This window comes from Oncorhynchus tshawytscha, linkage group LG02, assembly GCF_018296145.1.
Source record: "Oncorhynchus tshawytscha isolate Ot180627B linkage group LG02, Otsh_v2.0, whole genome shotgun sequence".
In the NCBI taxonomy this organism is placed as follows: Eukaryota; Metazoa; Chordata; class Actinopteri; order Salmoniformes; family Salmonidae; genus Oncorhynchus; species Oncorhynchus tshawytscha.
Genome location: NC_056430.1, coordinates 48870982 through 48892439, shown reverse-complemented (window position 1 = coordinate 48892439; position 21458 = coordinate 48870982). Strand labels below are relative to the sequence as shown.

The following is a 21458-nucleotide window of genomic DNA, read 5'->3' as shown; positions in this document are numbered from 1 at the left end:
TACCCTCTCTTATGACCGAAAAGAGCTTCTGGATATCAGAACAGCGATTACTCATCTCAAACTGGACGAAGATTTCTTCTTTAATGAGAGCACCAGCTGTTCCGGACGACTGTGTGATCATGCTCTCATATTTACACATCGAATATAATTTAACAGTTCAATTTCACGCCATGCTGTTCATATGAATAATTTATTATAATTTAACGGTTCTTGCAGTTATTCATCCCGGGTAAAGGGAGTGGTTTTGAGAAGTAAATCCCGGTAAATCTTAGTAACCGGGTTCCCGCCATTCAACCCTAGTGCTAAGTTGCTGAAAATTGGCGGAAACTGGAACATGCTGTCGTACACATCAATCCAGAGCATCCCAAACATGCTCAATGAGTGACACGTCTGATGAGAATGCAGCCCTTGGAAGAACTGGGACATTTTCAGCTTCCAGGAATTGTGTACAGATCCTTGCGACATGGGGCTGTGCATTATCGCTGAAACATGAGGTGATGGCGGCGGATGAATGGCACGACAATGGGCCTCAGGATCTCATAACGGTATCTCTGTGCATTCAAATTGCCATTGATAAAATGCAATTATGTTCGTTGTACATAGCTTATGCCTGCCCATACCATAACACCACCGCCACCATAGGGCATTCTGTTCACAATGTTGATATCAGAAAATCGCTCGCCCACATGACGCCATACACACTGTCTGCCATCTTTCCGGTACAGTTGAAACCAGGATTCATCCGCGAAGAGCTTTCACAGACATTCTTCGGTTGTGCAAACCCACAGTTTCATCAGCTGTTCGGGTGCTTGTCTCTCCTGGACAGCCGGCATGGTTACACGTAGTCTGTGGTTGTGAGGCCGGTTGGACGCACTGCTAAATTCTCCAAAACAACATTGGAAGCGGCTTATGGTAGAAAAAATGAACATTCAATTCTCTGGCAACAGCTCTGGTGGACATTCCTGCAATCAGCATGCCAATTGCACACTCCCTCAAAACTTGAGACATCTGTGGCATTGTGTTGTGTGACAAAACTTCACATCTTAGAGTGGCCTTTATTGTCCCAAGCACAAGGTGCACCTGTGTAATGATCACACTGTTTAATCAGCTTCTTGATATGCCACACCTGTCAAGTGAATGGATTATCTGGGAATTTTTATTTAAGCTCATGAAACATGGGACCAACACTTTACATTTGTGAGAATGTTTTATGCCTATTTGAATAGAAAGTGTACTCGTTTGCTTTTGGATTATGTGCTCGCCAGGTAAAAATGAGGTTGTAAGTATATATTGGAGGGCCTTGGTTGCATGTGGATTGTAATGTCATTCATGTCTGTCCCAATAACCAGATGGAATTCAGTTAATTCTAACAATATGCTGTTCAGAGAATCAAAAAAACATAGGATTATATGCATTTGAGGCAAACACATTGTCTTTCCATTATGGATACATTTAAGGAAAGTGATTGTGCCTTGTTGGTCTTTGCCTTTACCCGTAGATGGTGATTTAGTGTTTTTTTTAATGTATTATTATGATACACCTTTAGTTGTGTTTGGTGGCTGATGGGAAAAAGCAGCCAGTTTGTACAAATGGTTCTGCATTCTATGTGCGTCCTTGTGGAGCAGGTGTGTTTATTGGAGCAATATAGTTTCTTGCTAGGATATCAAGACTGCTGGAACGTTTGATAGGACAATGCAGGGCCTTTCCAATTCCAAGAGAGAATAGCCAGCGTTGACATTTCTTTCCAGAAAGGAATGTTATATTAATTATATAATTCTTCTCTTTAGTGGTGATAAGCCCATTGATGTGTAACAAAAAGCAGGAACCACAGGGAAACTCACCCATTGGTCACTCCCCACCCAGAAAACCATTCATGTAACCCCCCCTCCCTTCCTCTTCCTAGCCCTCTCTTCGCAATTATTCATCATGACCTGTAGGCCAAGTCCTCCCTGGGAGATAAATTAAATAGCCTGCCTTAAACGAAGGGGGACACTCATCAAAACGAAGAAGAATAAAAAAGCTATTGTGTAGAAGCCCATATGAGACTGGCCATCTCTCCTTAGCAGTAGTAAAAAAAAAAAAAAGTTGTAGGGAAATAGCATCCAACTTATACTGCCATATTTTGCCCATGTAGGGATTCAATGTGCTGTAGCCCCACAAGGAAGCAGCCCCAGTCCGTGTCCATTGTTCATTCACTGGAGAGAAAAAACGTTTTTTTTGTCATGTTTTTTTTTTATGTGGTCTTGATAAAATGAGTATATATATATATATATATATATATTTTTATATATACCAAAAATGTGCTATATTCGTGGAACGACCCAGTTGCATTTCACCCATGGTGATGGACCTCTATATTTAGCCTACTTAGTAATAGAGAATATGACTGTTCTCGATTTTATGACTAAATGTGAACGCCCAGGTAACGTGCAACATATCAGGAAGTAGGCAAATATTTCTTATCGTCATGGACAGGCTGGCACTTGGTAGAAGTAGGCTATGGCTAATTTAAGACAACTATACATTTTATACAGTTTGCGTTTGACTATTTAACCTTCAGGCCTAACAATCTACATGGGATTTTTGCGCTGTCATTCAAAATACGTGCTCTGAACATGACAGTTCATCACCTGCCAATCCAAGAATTTCCTACGCATTGCGTGTGAGAAAACAAATATTGCATTATAAATTCAGTCATCACTACCAAACAACAGGATTGTAGGTAAGTCAAACTTTTGTTTTGGTTAATTGATGCTGCATAGGCTGGGTTTAGACAGGCAGCCCAATTCTGATATTTTTTTCCACAAATTGGTCTTTTGACCAATGACATCAGATCTTTTTCAGAGCTGATCTAATTGGTCAAAAGACCAATTAGTGAAAAAAATATCAGAATTAGGCTGCCTGTCTAAACGCCAGAAATAGGTTACCTCTAGTTCGTTGGCCATTCCTAAAGGGTAAATTAATGGGGCTTTTGGATAAGTAAGGAGTACGGAGATCTGATACATTTTGTTCTATGAGATAAAATCAAAGAGTTAACCTTTATGAATTATGAAGCCTTTATGTGCTTGTTTTTATTACATAAATGATCCACAATTCACAAAGTGATGTGAGCTGATGATGATGACCTCAGAACAAAATGTACAAGATCTTCTAAGCCTGTGTTTACCACAGACCTTATTTCCAGCTTTTATTTAAAAACCCTCCAAAAAAACAATTCATTTCCCCATAGGCTTTGGCCAACGAGAGTTACCCTCCGTTCGTGCCTAAAAAAATATGCCATTACTATTCAATCAATCACATGTATTTATAAAGCCCTTTTTACAACAGCAGATGTCACAAAGTGCTTATACAGAAACTCAGCCTAAACCCCCAGAGTTTAGAGTTATGGAGGGTGCAACAAGTCAGCATCTCAGGATTAAAAGTCAGGTGGCTTTTCATAGCCGAGCATTCAGATGTCAAGACAGCTGGAGAGAAAGAGAGCGAGATCACAGGGAGTTTAAACTTAGCTTGGGTGCCAGTCTGTTTCTGCTCTCTTGCCAACTCCTAATGGAATTGTCTCGCCAAACTTTAAGCATGACAAGAAGTGGAATGAAAGCTAAACAGTCTGGTACCCAGGCTAATCGTGTTATCCCATTGCAACGCCCCTCATATGCTAAACCAATATTGGACCTTGAGCCTGATAAGGGACAATACATTTTGTGGTGAGATCATCTGACATGTTGCCAGAGTTTAGCTTAGTCACTCAATCAACAATTGGAATATTGTTTTTAGATTTCCAAAGCAAAAACATTGCTGACTTTCTTTATTAATTATGAATAAATATAGACTATACCTCACTCTCAGAAGAACTAGATGACATGCTTTGGGTAAGATTTGTTGCATTTCTAGACTAGTTCAAGTCAAGTGAATAGAGTTGAAACATGCACTCAAAATAATGAGGCCTACTCTACAAGAGGATGTACTAATATATACTGAACAAAAACATAAACGCAACATGCAACAATTTCAAAGATTTTACTGAAGTACAGTTCTTAGAAGGAAATCAGCCAATTGAAAGAAAGAAATTAGGCCCTAATCTATGGATTTCACATGACTGGGCAGGGGCGCAGTCATGGGTGGGCCTGGGAGGGCATAGACCCACCCATTGGGGAGCCAGGCCCAGCCAATCAGAATTAGTTTTTCCCCACAAAAGGGCTTCATTACAGACAGGAATACTCCTCAGCACCGCTCTCTCTGTTAGATTAACCTGAAATGATTAAAGATGTACTCGGTAGGCTTTCTTTAATAATCCTGAGTAATGTAAAAACACACATAAATCAGGTTTTGCCCCTCCAAACACATACTCTGACATGGGATACACTCACACATTGAGGTCTCCTTCAGTTGTATTGAAATATTTACTCTGAGTGTACAAAACATTAAGAACACCTTCATAATATTAAGTTGCATCCCAGAATTCACTTGGTCGGTCAATGGCATGGAAAGAGCAGGTGTTCCTAATGTTTTGTACACTCAGTGTAAAACGTAATTAAAAATAAGAAATAACTACAATTGAAGTCGGAAGTTAACATACACTTAGGTTGGAGTCATTAAAACTCGTTTTTCAACCACTCCACACATTTCTTGTTAACAAACTATAGTTTTGGCAAGTCGGTTAGGACATCAACTTTGTGCAACTACTGTTTACAGACATATTATTTCACTTATAATTCACTGTATCACAATTCCAGTGGGTCAGACGTTTACATACACTAAGTTGACTGTGCCTTGAAACAGCTTGGAAAATTCCAGGAAATTATGTCATGGCTTTAGAAGCCTTTGATAGGCTGATTGACATCATTTGAGTAAATTGGAGATGTAGCTGTGGATGCATTTCAAGGCCTACCTTAAAACTCAGTGCCTCTTTGCTTGACATCATGGGAAAATCACATTCATCTGTACAAACAATAGTACGCAAGTATAAACACCATGGGACCACGCAGCCGTCATACCGCCCAAGAATGAGACACGTTCTGTCTCCTAGAGATGAACATACTTTGGTGCGAAAAGTGCAAATCAGTCCCAGAACAACAGCAAAGGACCTTGTGAAGATGCTGGAGGAAACAGGTACAAAAGTATCTATATCCACAGTAAAACGAGTCCTACATCAACATAACCTGAAATGCCATCAGCAAAGAAGAAGCCATAAAAAAAGCCAGACTACGGTTTGCAACTGCACATGGGGACAAAGATCGTGCTTTTTGGAGAAATGTCGTCTCGTCTGATGAAACAAAAATAGAACTGTTTGGCCATAATGACCCTTTTTCCTCCTGTGTTTGGAGGGAAAAGGGGGAGGCTTGTAAGCCGAAGAACACCATCCCAACCGTGAAGCACGGGGGTGGCAGCATCATGTTGTTGGGGTGCTTTGCTGCAGGAGGGACTGGTGCACTTCACAAAATAGATTGCATCATGAGGGAGGAAAATTATGTGGATATATTGAAGCAACATCTCAAGACATCAGTCAGGAAGTTAAAGCTTGGTTGCAAATGGGTCTTCCAAATGGACAATAACCCCAGGCATACTTCCAAAGTTGTGGCAAAATGGCTTTAGGACAACAAAGTCAAGGTATTGGAGTTGCCATCACAAAGCCCTAACCTCAATCCTATAGAAAATGTGTGGGCAGAACTGAAAAAGCGCCTGTTAGCAAGGAGGCCTACAAACCTGACTCAGTTACACCAGCTGTCAGGAGGAATGGGCCAAAATTCACCCAACTTATTGTGGGAAGCTTGTAGAAGGCTACCCGAAACGTTTGACCCAAGTTAAACAATTTAAAGGCAATATTACCAAATACTAATTGAGTTTATGTAAACTTCTGACCCACTGGGAATGTGATGAAAAAAATCAAATGTGAAATAAACAATTCTCTCTACTATTATTCTGACATTTCACATTCTTAAAATAAAGTGGTGATCATAACTGACCTAAGACAGGGAATTTTTACTTGGATGAATTGTCAGGAATTGTGAAAAACTGAGTTGAAATGTATTTGGCTAAGGTGTATGTAAACTTCCGACTTCAACTGTATACACTCCTAATTGCTTGCAAAGTTACTTGAATTCATTTGAATTTCTTTTGTGGTTACTCACCTTCCATGAGGTTACTCTCCTTTCATGTTTTGTTCTAGTCTTTTCTGTTGTTGTTACAACTCTTTTTTTGTTGATTTTATATTGTGCATTCTAGAGCCTGCCAACATGTCACTGTGTGAGACTGAAGGACCCTTGCAGCTGGACCTGAGCTGCCCTATCTGTCTGCAACTCCTCTCTGACCCCAAGTCCCTGCCCTGCGGCCACGTCTACTGCTTGGCCTGCCTTGGGAAGTATATGGACACTGACATGGCCAGCCACTTCTGCCCTGAGTGCCAGGTTGCGTTCCAGGTCGCCCAGGCCCTTGGGAATAACTTCAAGATGTGCAGCATCATCGAGAGCTACGAAGCCACCACTGCAGGAAAGGTCAGCTCCGTCACAGATGGAGATGGTGGTGATTGCCACCAAGGGGTAGTGTCACCTGACCAGAGCAACGATGAGACGTCTGAGTGTTTATTAGACATAGAGCAACAGGAGCCACATCATACAGGGAAGGAGGCCTCTGAGACAGGCTTGGGAGATACATCTGCAGTGTCCCCTACTCCTCAGAAGGAAGAACTGCTGGTGGATGTAAGGACCGAGACGGAGATGGCGATGATGGACAAGTCTAAACTACTATTAGCATCTCAGGTAACGGAGCTGACGCTGAGGCTTCAGTTGGCTGAGGACCGACTGAGGGAGGAGGAGGCGAGGGAGGCCGAGGTCAGGACCACCAACGCCCTGTTGAGAAAAAGGGCGGCCAAGCTGCTAGAGCAGATGACGGAGCTGACTCTCAACTATGTTAGTGGGATGACGGAGTTGATCGAGATGGAACTGTGTCCCAGTGAGGAGAGCATGGGCGGACGTGTGTGCCAAGCGTCTGAGCTCAGGGAGAAGTTGAGGGAGGCCCAGCTCCGAGCCAAATCACTCCTGACCGAGCAAGACAGTGGGGTGTTCAGTGACGGGCTTCAGGCGGAACAACCGCACATCATGAGGCTGATGGTCCAGAAACCTCTAGAGGAGTTGGACAACAAGTCAAAAGTGAACCCGGGCCGTGCTTGCGCTGAGCTGGAACGGAGGAGTGCGGAGTTAAGGGCAGGAGTCGGGGCGGCCCAGCGCTCTCTGCGCTGCGTCCTCAACCCCTCAGAGGTGACCTTTGACTTAGACACGGCCCACCCCAGCCTGGTCCTGTCAGAGGACCTGAAGACGGTGACCTTCAGCACCAAAAAGCAGCCCTACCCGGCCCTGCCAACAAGGTTCAGTAGCTTCCTCCAGGTTCTGAGCACTCAGAGCTTTTGGGGAGGCGAGCATCGCTGGGAGGTGGAGCTGGACGGATATTCTCCGTGGATAATTGGGGTGTGCTACAGTGAGGCGGTAGCACGCAGCGGGCTAACAAGCGCCCTGGAGAGCAGCCAGGGCTCCTGGTGCCTGATGTGGTTCAACAACCTGCTGAGGGCCTTCGAGCAGAGCCATAACATCCCCCTGAAGAGAACCTTGGCAGTACACCGACTGGAGATCACGTTGAGCTTCAAGACTCAGAGGCTGAGCTTCTATAACATCAGCCAATGCAGTGGGAAGACTCACGTGTATACCTTTAAGGCGAACCTCACGGAGCCGGTGCATCTGGCCTATAGGATGATGTCAGGCCAACCGAAGGCACACATAACAGTATGCTCCTGAACTGTCATTGGAACAAAAGAGAACCACATACAAGATTACATTGACTCTTGTTTTTATTAATCCTGTATTCATTTCAAACTTTTTTGTTATTTACATGTAATTGTGTTTGTGGAGACAGAGGTGTTTTTGTCTGTGAATGACAGTAAAGAGAAAGAGTTCTGGTTTACATCGAATGACACATGACCCTTTGGTAGCGTAGGCCTCATTGAAATGACCAAATGAATTGATTTCCCAACATGATTTACAAATCTCCAACAAATATGCCCTTGTTCTTCAATGAATGTATGTTTTTGTCAATAAAGAAACGGTTTGGGACAATAAATTGATGATACGTCAAACCAATGACTGTATACAGTTGCTAGTGAAAGCCTACACAGTCTTCACATTTTGCTGCCTTAAAATTAAATCTCCGAAGAGAATACATTTGACATTTTTCCTACCGATCTACACAACCAACTCCACATTTCCAAAGTTAAAGAATATATCTAGAATATTTTCCAAATTAATACGAAAAACAAAGATGTCTTGATTGTGTTTGGACAGATTTTGGAGGGAATAAACCCTCTCACATGGTCCTCTCGCATTGCCTCTTCCTCTCTGATAACATGTGCAGTTTGAGCAACTCCAGGATGTGACTTTGCAGGCTAGAGTGTTGCCCCTTCTCATTGAGTAACTCAAGTTGAAGGCTGGGGGTACTGCAGGCTGCTGTTAGCAACTAAAATAACCTTAGAACTTCTTCTGTGTGCGATTTTAAAATAATCGGTTCAAGGACATACATCTGGTGTATTAGAAGCAATTCACTTTAATGGGAATCCTGTTTTCAGCAAACGCAGGTCAAGTTCCCCTGCTCAGATGTTGCATGCATCAACCAATGGTTGCGTGCTACATCATCGACTCATCGACTGACAGATTGTTATAACATATGATGTGGTTATTGAAGCTGATACTTCAAATAACTATCATTACATACCTTTCCAGGCGTTGTACAATCTGGCATGGGGCAGCAACGTCTATGCAGAGGAAGGCGTCCAATGCCTGCTGTATGTGGTCGGCCGTGAACATTCATGGCTTCAATAAGAGGGGGCAGTAATTCTCCTGTGTCAAACAGATACCGATGGGACCCCATGGCATGGAGTGCTACAATGTATTGAATGCAGTAATAGTTAGGGTTTGTCTTCATATATACAAGATAACTTAATTAATGCCAACCTAAATTGTTTGTATGTAATAAGAATTGTAAAGTATTACATATTACTGGTTACATCGATGGGACCACAGTGGAGAAGGTAGAAAGCTTCAAGTTCCTCTGCGTACACATCACTGACAAACTGAAATGGTCCACCCACACAGGTAGTGTGGTGAAGAAGGCACAACAGCAGCAGCGCCTCTTCAACCTCAGGAGGCTAAAGAAATTTGGCGTAACACCTAAAACCCTCACTTTTACAGATGCACAATCGAGAGCATCCTGTCGGTCTGTATCACCGCCTGGTACGGCAACTGCACCGCCCACAAACGCAAAGCTCTCCAGAGGGTAGTGTGGTCTGCCCATAGCATTCCTGGTGGCAAACTTCCTGCCCTCCTGGACACCTACAGCACCCGATGCCATAGGAAGGCCAAAAAGATCATCAAGGACATCAACCACAGAAGCCACTGCCTGTTCACCCTGCTATCATCCAGAAGGCGAGGTCAGTACAGGTGCATCAAACCTGGGACCGAGAGACTGAAAAACAGCTTCTATCTCAAGGCCATCAGACTGCTAAACAGCCATCACTAGCACATCAGAGGTCGCTGCCTATAGACAGATTAGGAATCACTGGCCACTTTTAGAAATGGATCACTAGACACTTTAATAATGGCTCTGCATCTTGCATTACTCATCTCACATGTATTAACTGTACTCTATACTATTCTACGGTATGTTAGTCACTTTAATTGTGCGTAAATGCTGTATTCTATGCTATGCCACATGCCGCTCTGACATATGTATATTTTCTTAATCCATTCCTTACTTAGATTTACGTGTTTTTGGGGTATATGTTGTGGAACTGTTAGATATTACTGCACCGTCGGAGCTAGGCACAAGGATTTCGCTACACCGCAATAACATCTGCTAAACACGTGTATGTGACCAATACATTTGATTTGATTTTGAACATTAGTTATAACTACTATTGATTGCTATATTTATTTGCATTAGTATTTTTTGTAATACTAAAGCCATTTGATTTTCACGTTTGTATACCACCATCCCTAACAGGACACTTTTTTTTTTTTAGGGCACTTCGATATAACGTATTTTTTGTAGCAGGTCAGAAGCATTTTCCTAACCTTAATCTCAGTCTCCTTCCTAACCTGCTTGGAAAAACTTACATCAGTATCTAAATGCAGTGACATGAGTGGCCGTGTTCGAGATCATCAAAACCGTGATGTATCATGACTGTCTGACCTACAAGTAATTGATGTCGTTATTTATGATGCAAGGTGACTTTCAGATCAGTCAGTCGGCAGTCTCTTTCACTGTCGGCTGCAATGTCGAATTAGCCCAGTGTTTACCCCATCCCTGAACTGTAGCAGACGGATGTCGTCATACCTCCCTCTGATGCACATGCGCAAAGATTGATATCGAAATTAAAATCCGGTTTGTCAGGTGACTAGCTAGCTTGGATAAATTATTAATTAAACAGTAGACAACAGTATGATAGGTTAGCTAGTTATGTTGCTTGCACCAAAAGTATTGTCCGTGAAAAGTGCTGAAGAATATACAACTTGCCCTTGAATTCGAGACTACTGAAACGGTAACCTTAAGATCGTTGTTAGCTAGAGCTAGCTAGCTAACCCGTAGCTATCTAACGTTATGTTTGTTGTCAAGCTGTCGAAACGTTGCAATGCTGGCTTGTTAACTACATCTCCCTGCCAGCCTTGCCCTGGCACGGTGATGTTTGTTTTGATATTCAACATGTGAGCCACTCAGCCGTGGCACTTACATAGCATCGACTATCTATATATTCTATAACGTTATTGCAGCTAGCTAGAAGCTAACGTTAGCTAGCTGGCCTGATTTTGTTGTACACAAGCTGCGTGACACTGTCACGGTTACGTAACGTTAAACTTACCTGACGTGGAAGATGTTTGAACAGACAGATGCCGCGTTCAAAACAACTGGGAACTCACAAAAAAATACATCGTTTTGAAATGTCATTCATTTCGGAATATCAAGTCGGAAACACGGTATCTTCTAGAGTTCGAACTTTCCGACCTGAATATAACCGATGTTAATGGTTTGATCTCGTTTGTCTTGAAAGTATCAAGTGCACAGACTAGTGCTAGTACCCCGGTATTTTCTCTTATCTAGCTAACGTTAGCTCATAGTTACCAATGTTGGGAAATAAGCAAACAGCTGTGTACTGAGCTGGAATAACTATTATGTATTGTTTACTTGGTAACATTCACATTACTGAAGTTATAACATTTGCCCCTAGGCCTTGAGTGCATTATGCTTGACACCGTGACTGCAGTGGTGAGGTTTGCACAATACAATGGCAGCATATTCCCAACTTATGTGGAGAACACATCAGCAATTCCAACCTGGCAACCAGAGTTTGAGGCCAACATCACCAAGCCTCACAGATGTCTCCAGGTCCTATACGAGGACATTGGCGAGTCGAGGTAAGCCAGATAGGACTGTGTTTGCTGTGCATCTTTTGAACGTCTTGCATTATCTCAATTCTACGTTTTGAAAAACTGTTTGTGTCATTCACATTGCTGGATCTGTTCAGTTCTGTGTTTAGTGTGGTTATGACGACTGGTGTAGCGTAACAAGAATAACACTACCTCTTTTGAACTAATGGCTATATACAGCAGGTAACAGTGGTTCGGATTGGTCTAAAACGAGGGTTGAGTTTCACGTCTTAATGATTTTTTTGTCAATGTCTCTCGCGTACAACCGTGCAGGCCAGCAGCATACCACCCTGCATCCCACTGCTAGTGTACCTCTGACGCTAAGCAAGGATGATCCTGGTCAGTCCCAGGATGGGAGACCAGATGCTGCTGGAAGTGGTGTTTGAGGGCCAGTAGGAGGCACTCTTTTCTCTGGTCTAAACAAAAAATATCCCACTGCCACAGGGCAGTAAATGGGGACATTGCCCTGTGTAGGGTGCTGTCTTTCTGATGGGACGTTAAGTGGGTGTCCTGACTCTGTGGTCATTAAAGATCCCGTGGCACTTATTGTAAGAGTAGGGGTGTTAACCACTGTGGTCCTCATACCATCAACCCTAGCTTCCAATTGGCTCTTTCATCCCCCTCATTTACCTTGTAACTATTCCCCAGGCCGTTGCTGTAAATGAGAATGCGTTCTGAGTCAACTTACCTGGTAAAATAACATATATATTTTTAACTCTCCCTCCTTAGAGTTCGGTTTTGGGACCTCGTGCTCCTCATTCCCAATGTGGCTTTCTTCATGTTCCTGATGTGGAAACTGCCCTCAGCCAGGGCCAAGATCCGGCTCACCTCCAGCCCCATCTTCATCACCTTCTACATACTGGTAGGCAACCTCTTATATTCAAGCTTTGGAAATAGGACAGCGAGATGTACACGTAGAAAGTTGACTTGTTAGAAATTGAATGCATACATTTCCATAATAACGATCCTGCTTGCCGGCTCTTTTAATGGATGTCTGACCTATGTCCTTCCAGGTGTTTGTGGTGGCAGCGGTGGGAATCACCCGTGCCATAGTGTCCATGACCGTTAGTGCATCCAGTGCTGCCACCATCATTGACAAGGTAAGGCTACTATGGCAGGGCACAATTGGTGACACTCTGAACCACCTACACTTGTAGCATGTTACAGACTTGCTGTAATAATTCATAACAACTCAAGGCTTCTTGCCACAGCCCTTGTAGATGCATAAATGCTTTTGATTTGTAATGCCACACACAGAAGGAAGTTCGCTTCTGTAAAAAATGTAATGTGTGCTCTGAGCGACTTGGGAATCCAGAAAAACATATAAACCCAGGAGACTTAACAAGTTTATCATCTCGAAACATTGATTTCTGCAACTATCATGACAAACATCTGAGTGCTTCTTTCTTTTCTGAGAGAGTCATCTTGTAAAACATTTTTTTCCCTTTTCTGGTAGATCAAAAGACTTTTCAGAATGTTCAGCATTCGTAAGCGCTCAAGACTCCTTATGACAGTGTAAATGCATGGAAGCATGTAAATCAATTAATTTACATACAGGTGCTTCTCAGAAAGTGTTACCCTCAAAATAGCTGTAGTGGTGAGATAGTGTCAGTCATTGAGCTGTGCTGTATCGATTGAATTTGGAGCCACACAGCTATAAATGGCCTCTTAATCCTCCCTGGAAACCATTGAGATTCACTCTGTCTGCGTCCTAAACGGCACCCTATTCTCTATTTGGTGCACTATTTTTGACCAGGATCCATATGGCTCTGGTCAAAATGAGAAAACATTAACAACACCTGCTCTTCCCATGACATACTGACCAGGTGAAAGCTGCGATCCCTTATTGATGTCACTTGTTAAATCCACTTCAATCAGTGTAGATGAAGGGGAAGAGATGGGTTAAATAAGGATTTTTAAGCCTTGAGACAATTGAGACATGGCTTGTGTATGTGTTCCATTCAGAGGGTGAATGGGCAAGACAAAAAATAAAATGTATGTACCCTTGAATGGGGGTATGGTAGAAGGTGCCAGGTGCACTGGTTCGTGTCAAGAACTGTAACGCTGCTGGGTTTTTCACGCTCAACAGTCACATGTGTATCAAGAATGGTCCACCACCCAAAGGACATCCAGCCAACTTGACACAACTGTGGGAAGCATTGGTGTCAACATGGGCCAGCATCCCTGTGGAATGCTTTAACACCTTGTAGAGTCCATGCCCTGATGAATTGAGGCTCTTCTGAAGGCAAAAGGTTCGGGGTGCAGCTTAATATTAGGAAAGGGTTCTTAATGTTTTGTACACTGTGTATAGGGCAGTGGTATTTAAATGGTTTCATTGGGGATCCCCCCCCACCAGAATTTATGGGAACCACATTTTTCATCCAAGATTTCTCATGTCTCAACACCAAATCAAATGACACAACCTTAAAATTGGTTCATTTGAGATTTTTATATCCACAAATAACCTTAAATTTATTGCATTTTCATCTCTTATCAAAATGAAAAGTAACCAATGAATACATTTTCCATGAAAACATTTGACATATATGGCCACCCCACTGCAGTTCCCGTGGCGACCTCGACTTTGAATACCGCTGATATAGGTCATGGGGTGACGTTTGGGACGATTCCGATGACTCTTCATTGGGTGGTGAAATTTGACTTGTGTTCTAAAATACATTTGACCGAGATGTATATGATTTATTTGTGATCTGAATTGTTCAATGGGGTATTTTCCTAACATTGAATTAATACTATATCAGATTTCTTAACCCAATACTTCCGATAATAGGCACCGAGCTCTGTTGACAGAGTGGTGCAGCTTTCTTGAAGATTTGACATGTGGTGGTCGTCTTAAAAGGTGGTTCTGCTGGTAGGGTTGCAAAAAATCTAAATCAGCTTGATGATCTGAGTTAAAGGTAAAAGACTGAAAATAAATGTTAAAAAGCGTATTCATTTTGTGTTAATTTGAAAAAGTACACTAAAATATGAAAATTCTACATTGTCTCTCTATTGTTTTATGTCTTGCGGATTTGAGAAAAGAGGACTAGTTCAACGGGAGAGTAATCCTCAGGTAGCGTTCGTTCTCGCTGACACAATGCTTTGTAATTTTCCTTATTTTTGACCACTTCTCTGGCAAAAACTCCAATAACCTTCGAACGGCTCATGGTAGAGACGTGATTTTTGGACTATTGGTTTTCTTAGTGGATTATCAAGTGTATTTATATAGCCCTTTGTACGTCAGCTGATATCTCAAAGTGCTGTACAGAAACCCAGCCTAAAACCCCAAACAGCAAGCAATGCAGGTGTTAAAATGCAGGTGTTAAAACTCCAGAGAAAGGCCAAACCTAGAGAGGAACCAGGCTATGAGGGGTGGCCAGTCCTCTTCTGGCTGTGCCGGGTGGAGATTATAACAGAACATGGCCAAGATGTTCAAATGTTCATAAATGACCAGCATGGTCAAATAATAATAATCACAGTAGTTGTCGAGGGTGCAGCAATTCAGCACCTCAGGAGTAAATGTCAGTTTGCTTTTCATAGCTGATAATAATAATAATAATAATAACCCAGACAGGAAGATCACATCAGTGACTCAACCCACTCATGTGACGCACCCCTCCTAGGGATGGCATGAAAGAGCACCAGTAAGCCAGTGACTCAGCCCCTGTAATAGGGTTAGAGGCAGAGAATCCCAGTGGAAAGAGGGGAACCGGCCAGGCAGAGACAGCAAGGGCGGTTCGTTGCTCCAGAGCCTTTCCTTTCACCTTCACACTCCTGGGCCAGACTACACTCAATCACAGGACCCACTGAAGAGATGAGTCTTCAGTAAAGACTTAAAGGTTGAGACCGAGTTTGCGTCTCTCACATGGGTAGGCAGACCATTCCATAAAAATTGAGCTCTATAGGAGAAAGCCCTGCCTCCAGCTGTTTGCTTAGAAATTCTAGGGACAATTAGGAGGCCTGCGTCTTGTGACCGTAGTGTACATGTAGGTATGTACGGCAGGACCAAATAGGAGAGATGGGTAGGAGCAAGCCCATGTAATGCTTTGTAGGTTAGCAGTAAAACCTTGAAATCATCCCTTGCCTTGACAGGAAGCCAGTGTAGGGAGGCTAGCACTGGAGTAATATGATCAAATTTTGGGGTTCTAGTCAGGATTCTAGCAGCAGTATTTAGCACTAACTGAAGTTTATTATCTACACAATGAACATTTATTTGACCTATTGGTCATTAGCAGTAGGGAGCATGAAGTATTAAGAAATGTTGTGACTTTATTAGTGATAACATGAAGATATTTCTTTTCCCTTCGTGTGCACTGATTTCAACAGACATGTGATCCTCAGAAGGTCAGAATTTGGGTAGAGAAAGCTGATCTGAAAGCAGTGCTCCCAGCCTATTAATTAGTATATTTTTGTGTTCTTTCATGTTAATTGTGTATCTGTGTTTCTGCTCCAACAGACCCCCAGATAAATGCAGAGATGAAGGAAAGGTGATTAGGAGAGGAGGCTTCTTGAGACTATATTGAGGTGGACTCATTTTTAATGTCTCTCCTTTAGGTGCTGTGGGAGATCACCCGCTTCTTTCTGCTAGCCATTGAGCTCAGTGTGATTATCTTGGGACTGGCTTTTGGTATGTCTTCTCATGACCGCCGCAATACATTTCATTCATAAAACTGTCTTTCAATGTTTCCTTTTTCTGTATTATTATACTAATAATAATATAAATGTTTTTACTGCTCTATGTTTATTGTTATTATTGCTTGGATAATCTTATCTGCAATTCTTTGTGCGGTGCACTTTGCACAGAACACCGGAATAATTATTACTGTGAATTATCCCTATGAATCATTGTAATGTTTGTTTGTGTCAATGAATCCAGTAAGGGATGGGTTGCCAACTGGTGATTTTAACATGAAAATAAAATGTCATACATTTCAACTCCAAAGTTCTTTTACAGTAGCCTGGTTCCAGATCTGTGGGTGCTATCATTGTTAACTCCTTGTTTGGAAACACAATGAATGACAAGGAGTTGACACGATAGCACAAACATACTGGCATCCAGGCTAACTATACACATGAAATTAAAACCAAAGCTACAAAGTACACGCTGAATACAAAGTATAGTATGTTTTATTAGGACAATATGCAGAAGTACATGGCTAATGTGTGTAAGGGCAATATACTAAAAGTGCAGCGTAAATGACAATGTGTTATACTGCAAACCTAGAACTACGACATCTCCCTCTGGGCTCTTCTCACTTCTGTTGTAAGACGAACACTTGGAATGACTTAGTCACCAATGATGAGACTATAGTTGCACGCACACACAGTCATATATAGTCATGCACTGTCTGTATACGCGGTAGTGCATATACAAGTTGTTTATAGTTATGGTATTCTTAGAGGGGGAGGAATTCGGCTAAGCTTGCTGTGGACTCAAACAGTATAAAGCTGACAGAGCATCATTATTACTGTACTGCATATTCAACTGTTTTCTTCTTCATTTTATGGCAGTATCGTAGTCGACGTAACCCCTTGCTTACGTTCTAGAAGTTTTGGGCCACTTTTGGGGAATTGAAGAATGCCCTCTGTGTTTCTTCTGTTGACAGGCCACCTGGAGAGCAAGTCCAGTATAAAGCGTGTGCTGGCGATCACTGCTGTACTGGCACTGGGTTACTCCATCACACAGGTAAGACTGGAGACCACTCGCATGGCAGCCCCACAACTCTCGAACTTACACAAGATCATAACCCCAAAACGCTGTAATAAGAAGTGTTTACAAATGACAAACAAATAAATGACTGGTTAATGGAACCCTGTGTGTTGACCATTTGATGGTTCTTCCTCAGGGCACCCTGGAGATCCTGTACCCTGACAAGCACCTTTCCGCCGAGGATTTCAATATCTACGGCCACGGGGGACGCCACTTCTGGTTGGCCAGCTCCTGTTTCTTCTTCCTGGTGAGCTGCCAATGGTTACAGAGCAAATGATGGCTGTCCAAAGTTATTTTTTTAGAATAATGTAATGTATATATTTCTACTGTCTGGAATTGTACTTGTAACCCCTCTCTATTCATGTTTTCAATCACTTCTGTTTTGAGAATTGTTAGAATTGGATGTCTTTGTGCCACCCGTTTGGTCCTCTAATTTTGCTGTCCCGTTATTTGTAATGCAAGAAGGCACCAATTTCACCCATGTGTTTCTGCATGCTAGCACATACCCACAGGTCATTGTGCTTATGCTAGTTAGCATTGACTCGCAACCCTACCTCTAACTTCCTTCATACTGGACACAGAATCATGAAAATGGTGTTCATCTGACTCTGGGGAAGTAGATGAAGGGCCTCCCGAAGTACCCCTTTTAACACGGGTACTTGTGCTTTCAGGTGTACTCTCTGATTGTCATCCTTCCCAAAACCCCGGTGAGGGAGAGGATATCCCTGCCATGTGAGTTATTGGGACATTTGTTCACCCAGATCTATCAACAGAGGGCTTTTTTTCAGGGTCATTTACTAATATACCAACAGTTGAGTTCCACGGTGCTGTTTTTTGTGTTAATTCTCCCTGATGTTTTATGATTAGCTGGAGAGTGGCCTTGTGTTAGCAGCAAAGTTGACTCACACCCCTTCTTGGGCCTCCTACCTCCACAGCTAAGAAGAGTTTCTATGTGTATGCTGCTGTCCTGTCCCTGCTCAATCTGGTCCAGGGCCTGGGCAGCGCCCTGCTGTGTGCCGGCATCATAGAGGGGCTCTGGTGAGTGTCTGGACTGTGGAAAACAAGTGGTGGACATTCAAGTAACTGTTCAGAGATTGAAGTAAATCATCACACTGTGATCTATGATTTATCCTAATGAAAAAAAAAAAAAAAATATATATATATATATATATATATTTCCACACTGAGGTTGGAATAATACTGTCAAAATTATGATAATTCCCTTTTAGTGTTAGAGTTGTTTGAAAAGAAAAGAAAATCACCACGCAGAAATTATTTGCTATTCCGATAAGAATGGCTGCATTGCACCATTTTAAAAATGTTATTTTCCCTCAAAGTAGAGCAGATTGTGTTTGTGTCCATGTTCTGATGTTTTCTGTGTAGTCTAACTGAAGCCTCGTGTCATTCTGTTGCTAGGCTATAGAGATCGTTAAGTCACTGCTGATGCCTGATGATGTTTATCTAGGTCGGTGAGCTCCCTGTTAGTCTGTGGTTTATGTGTGTCTGTGATTTGTTACAGCTGCGTGGACGTCACCACCTTCCTCTACTTCTCCGTGTTTGCCCCGCTCATCTACGTCACCTTCCTCAAAGGCTTCTTCGGGTACGTAGGTCAAAGGCCAAAAACTACGGCTGTCTGAAAATATTACTAAATGTCAAATCCTTGCTTCCTGTCCTTTTTTTCCCCCCCTAAATTCCTCTCAAGGCTCATTGGAGGAAGAGATCCAAGAGGGACCTTGGATCCTGTCCTCCAATGCTCTTTGAGGTTAATTGAGGAAACGAGGACAGGAGACACAGGCAAGGTTCCCCCAATGCATGAGACATGTTTGGTTGCATTTTACTTCTGCCTGATGATACCATCTCTTCTGTCTTTTCGGTCTCCTTTTCTTCCCGTCCCTCCTTTTTCTCTCCTTGTCCCTCTTTTTTTTTCTTCTTCCTCCTCCCTCCCTCCCTCCCTCCCTCTAGCTCAGAGCCCAAGATCCTCTTCTCCTACAAGTGCCAGGTGGACGAGCCGGACGACCAGGCAGACGTCCACCTGCCCCCCACCTCGACATCTGGTTTGGGCCGCAAGGAGCAGCTGGAGCAAGGCTCCTTCTACTCCAGCACCCAGATAGACGGTCTGACTGCCACCGGCATGGCTGCCTACCTGGACGACGTGGCCTCTGGTCCTTTTGGGGCGGGCAGCATCAACAGCATCGACAGCGACCGCTGGAGGGCCATCAACGCCTAAGGAAAAAGATGAGAGGAAAGGGGAGGTTAGGGGATGTATGCTAAGCTAGTAGGAGAGTGCTAGTAGGACTGGTTAAGTGGAGAGTAGTGAGGGGGGCTCTCTTTCCCTCTCTGGAGAAACTGTGAGGAGGGCCATCATTGAGGAAGCTGCCCCCATTTCAGCTCCTGTTTGTCCTCCATATCCTTCATTTTGGCTCTTGCTGCCTGCTCCATTCTGGCTCAAACATTACATTCTTCCCAATACCTGCCTGGGATTTTTCCACAACTTCAGTCAAGTATTATCCCCCCCAGTAATTGAGTGCGTGGACAACAAAGCTAAGAAGCAAATGTTCTTTGTTAAGTGTAAAGGTAATGTCCGTTACATTCCCATCGAAGGGTTACAGCTCAGTGAGGTAAAGTCCACAAACTGGCTTTGTGTTAGATTTGTGACTACTTGGTAACCAGGTCGTATTGAATCACCAATTCACCGTGCCTTGCTCCCTGTAGACCAGACCTATCCTTATCACGCTAGGACCCATCTCTAAATTGCGTCATTCGTAATGTTTTATGTTTGAAATCAGTGCTTTTTTCCCCCAGTCTTTGATGTTTGACGTAATGTCATGTACCCTCATTGTATTAATTGAGGACCTCGGGCTTGAGTCTGCAGGAGCTTGGTATGCCTTGTCAAAGACCATTATTAGTGCATCTGGTATCCATGTGATTTGCTGCTGGGGCATAGAGAGAATCAAAATGGATGCTGAGTCGCACCAGTCATCTCTACCTATTTTATGTTATTATTTACTGTTTGTTTTATTTATTTTAGTGACCGCTCGGTTTTATGTCGAAAGGTAGTTCCATCAGCTGATCAATCCTGGTATAAGAAATGTTTCTAATGAGTAAAGCAACATTTACAAACCCACACGTCAAATGAGGGCGAGAGAAGGCAGGAATAGCACTTGTGTTTAGGCTATGTATTTTCCAGACCTTTTTTTTATTTTATTTCAAGAAATATTTATCCCAAGATGCATTGGATTCGACTGAAAAGAAACGGAGAAAAACAAAGGTAATTTTTTTTATGACTCAAATATGAACTAATATTGAAATATCATTTTCAATATATGAAATGATCGAATTGGCCACCTTAGGTTGCTCACGTGCTCTTTAAAATGTAAGCCCTGATTTCATCACAAAGAAAGAGCAACTTTAAACACTAAATCTGTTTGCTGATAATTCTCAATGCGAACTGGACCAATTTGCATGAAGCACTACTTCCTTGCAGTAATCCTACTTTGTCTGCTGTGAACTTAGTAGCCCCACAACACATGGCTTGCTGTGAAACCAATTCCCATTGTTTATGCCCCCCTTGTGATTTTGTCACTTATAGTCATTCCCCCACCCGAACAAGAATTGCCCCTTGGAGTGGTGTACATTTGGCATGGTGAAACATTGTCTTGAGTGGAGTTCGTCGTGTGACATATAGCATCAGTATGTCATATAGACACGTTTATTTTTTCATAAATGTAAGCCACCACAAAGCAAGTGTTTTGTATTGCCATAGTAGTATATTATGAGTCTTCTGCCTTGCACGTCCCAATACTTGACCTGCATCAACAAAGGAAACCCGGTAACTTGCTTTCACACAGGCTTATATTTCCAGAGAAATGTTGTACAGTTGCATTTGAGGGTCAACATTATTGATGAAAAATGGAGTATATTTATAAGGTGTTAGTGGGGTGTGGGTTTCAAATGCAGGTGTTGGCAGGCTACATAAGATTGAATACAATATTTAATTGAAAGGACTTTGAAAAAGAGTAAGGATACTCAGTGCCAGCAAGCTGTGAATAACTTGTAATTGTATTTAATAATGTATCATTGTAGAATATTCAACTCATGTTGTGTTGAGGATTCCATGAGACGATTAAACCTGCTTCCTTTTCATTCCTATACATGTATGTCTCCCCTTGGTGGTTTCTTGTGGTACTGCAAATTGAAACGTTTCGTCTAGTCTAGGGGATGCATGGCACGCAGTGTTTCATGTGATTTGAATTGGCCAAGACGTGGAATGTATGGCATTACATGTTTTG

The 21458-nt window shown here is 42.6% G+C and overlaps 2 protein-coding genes across 3 annotated transcripts; both read left to right on the top strand.

Annotated features, from left to right (window-relative positions):
* The first annotated feature begins 2442 nt into the window (after window positions 1–2442).
* On the top strand, window positions 2443–8354 carry LOC112223104 (E3 ubiquitin-protein ligase TRIM39). The gene is made up of 2 exons (XM_024386069.2): window positions 2443–2722; window positions 6220–8354. The coding sequence occupies exon 2, from the start codon at window positions 6231–6233 to the stop codon at window positions 7779–7781; it is 1551 nt and encodes a 516-aa protein (XP_024241837.1). The 5' UTR covers window positions 2443–2722; window positions 6220–6230; the 3' UTR covers window positions 7782–8354.
* A 1936-nt stretch (window positions 8355–10290) lies between these two features.
* On the top strand, window positions 10291–21322 carry tpra1 (transmembrane protein, adipocyte asscociated 1). 2 transcript variants are annotated; one of them, XM_042300332.1, is made up of 11 exons: window positions 10291–10428; window positions 11261–11447; window positions 12189–12321; window positions 12473–12559; window positions 16014–16086; window positions 17066–17145; window positions 17306–17416; window positions 17841–17901; window positions 18105–18207; window positions 18689–18769; window positions 19132–21322. In XM_042300332.1, the coding sequence occupies exons 2-11, from the start codon at window positions 11275–11277 to the stop codon at window positions 19394–19396; spliced, it is 1167 nt and encodes a 388-aa protein (XP_042156266.1). In that variant the 5' UTR covers window positions 10291–10428; window positions 11261–11274; the 3' UTR covers window positions 19397–21322. The 2 variants fall into 2 exon arrangements, with proteins under 2 accessions (XP_042156266.1, XP_024228665.2); XM_024372897.2 differs by having other exon boundaries at window positions 10292–10576.
* The last annotated feature ends 136 nt before the right edge of the window (window positions 21323–21458 follow it).

What these genes read in the sequence shown, in the direction of transcription:
- LOC112223104 (XM_024386069.2), top strand. Translation starts at nt 6,231, where the DNA reads ATGTCACTGTGTGAGACTGAAGGACCCTTGCAGCTGGACCTGAGCTGC.
- tpra1 (XM_042300332.1), top strand. Translation starts at nt 11,275, where the DNA reads ATGCTTGACACCGTGACTGCAGTGGTGAGGTTTGCACAATACAATGGC. An exon ending in TGGGTTACTCCATCACACAG is followed by an intron (nt 17,146 to 17,305) that starts GTAAGACTGGAG and finishes GTTCTTCCTCAG; the next exon opens with GGCACCCTGGAGATCCTGTA. An exon ending in GGCATCATAGAGGGGCTCTG is followed by an intron (nt 18,208 to 18,688) that starts GTGAGTGTCTGG and finishes GATTTGTTACAG; the next exon opens with CTGCGTGGACGTCACCACCT.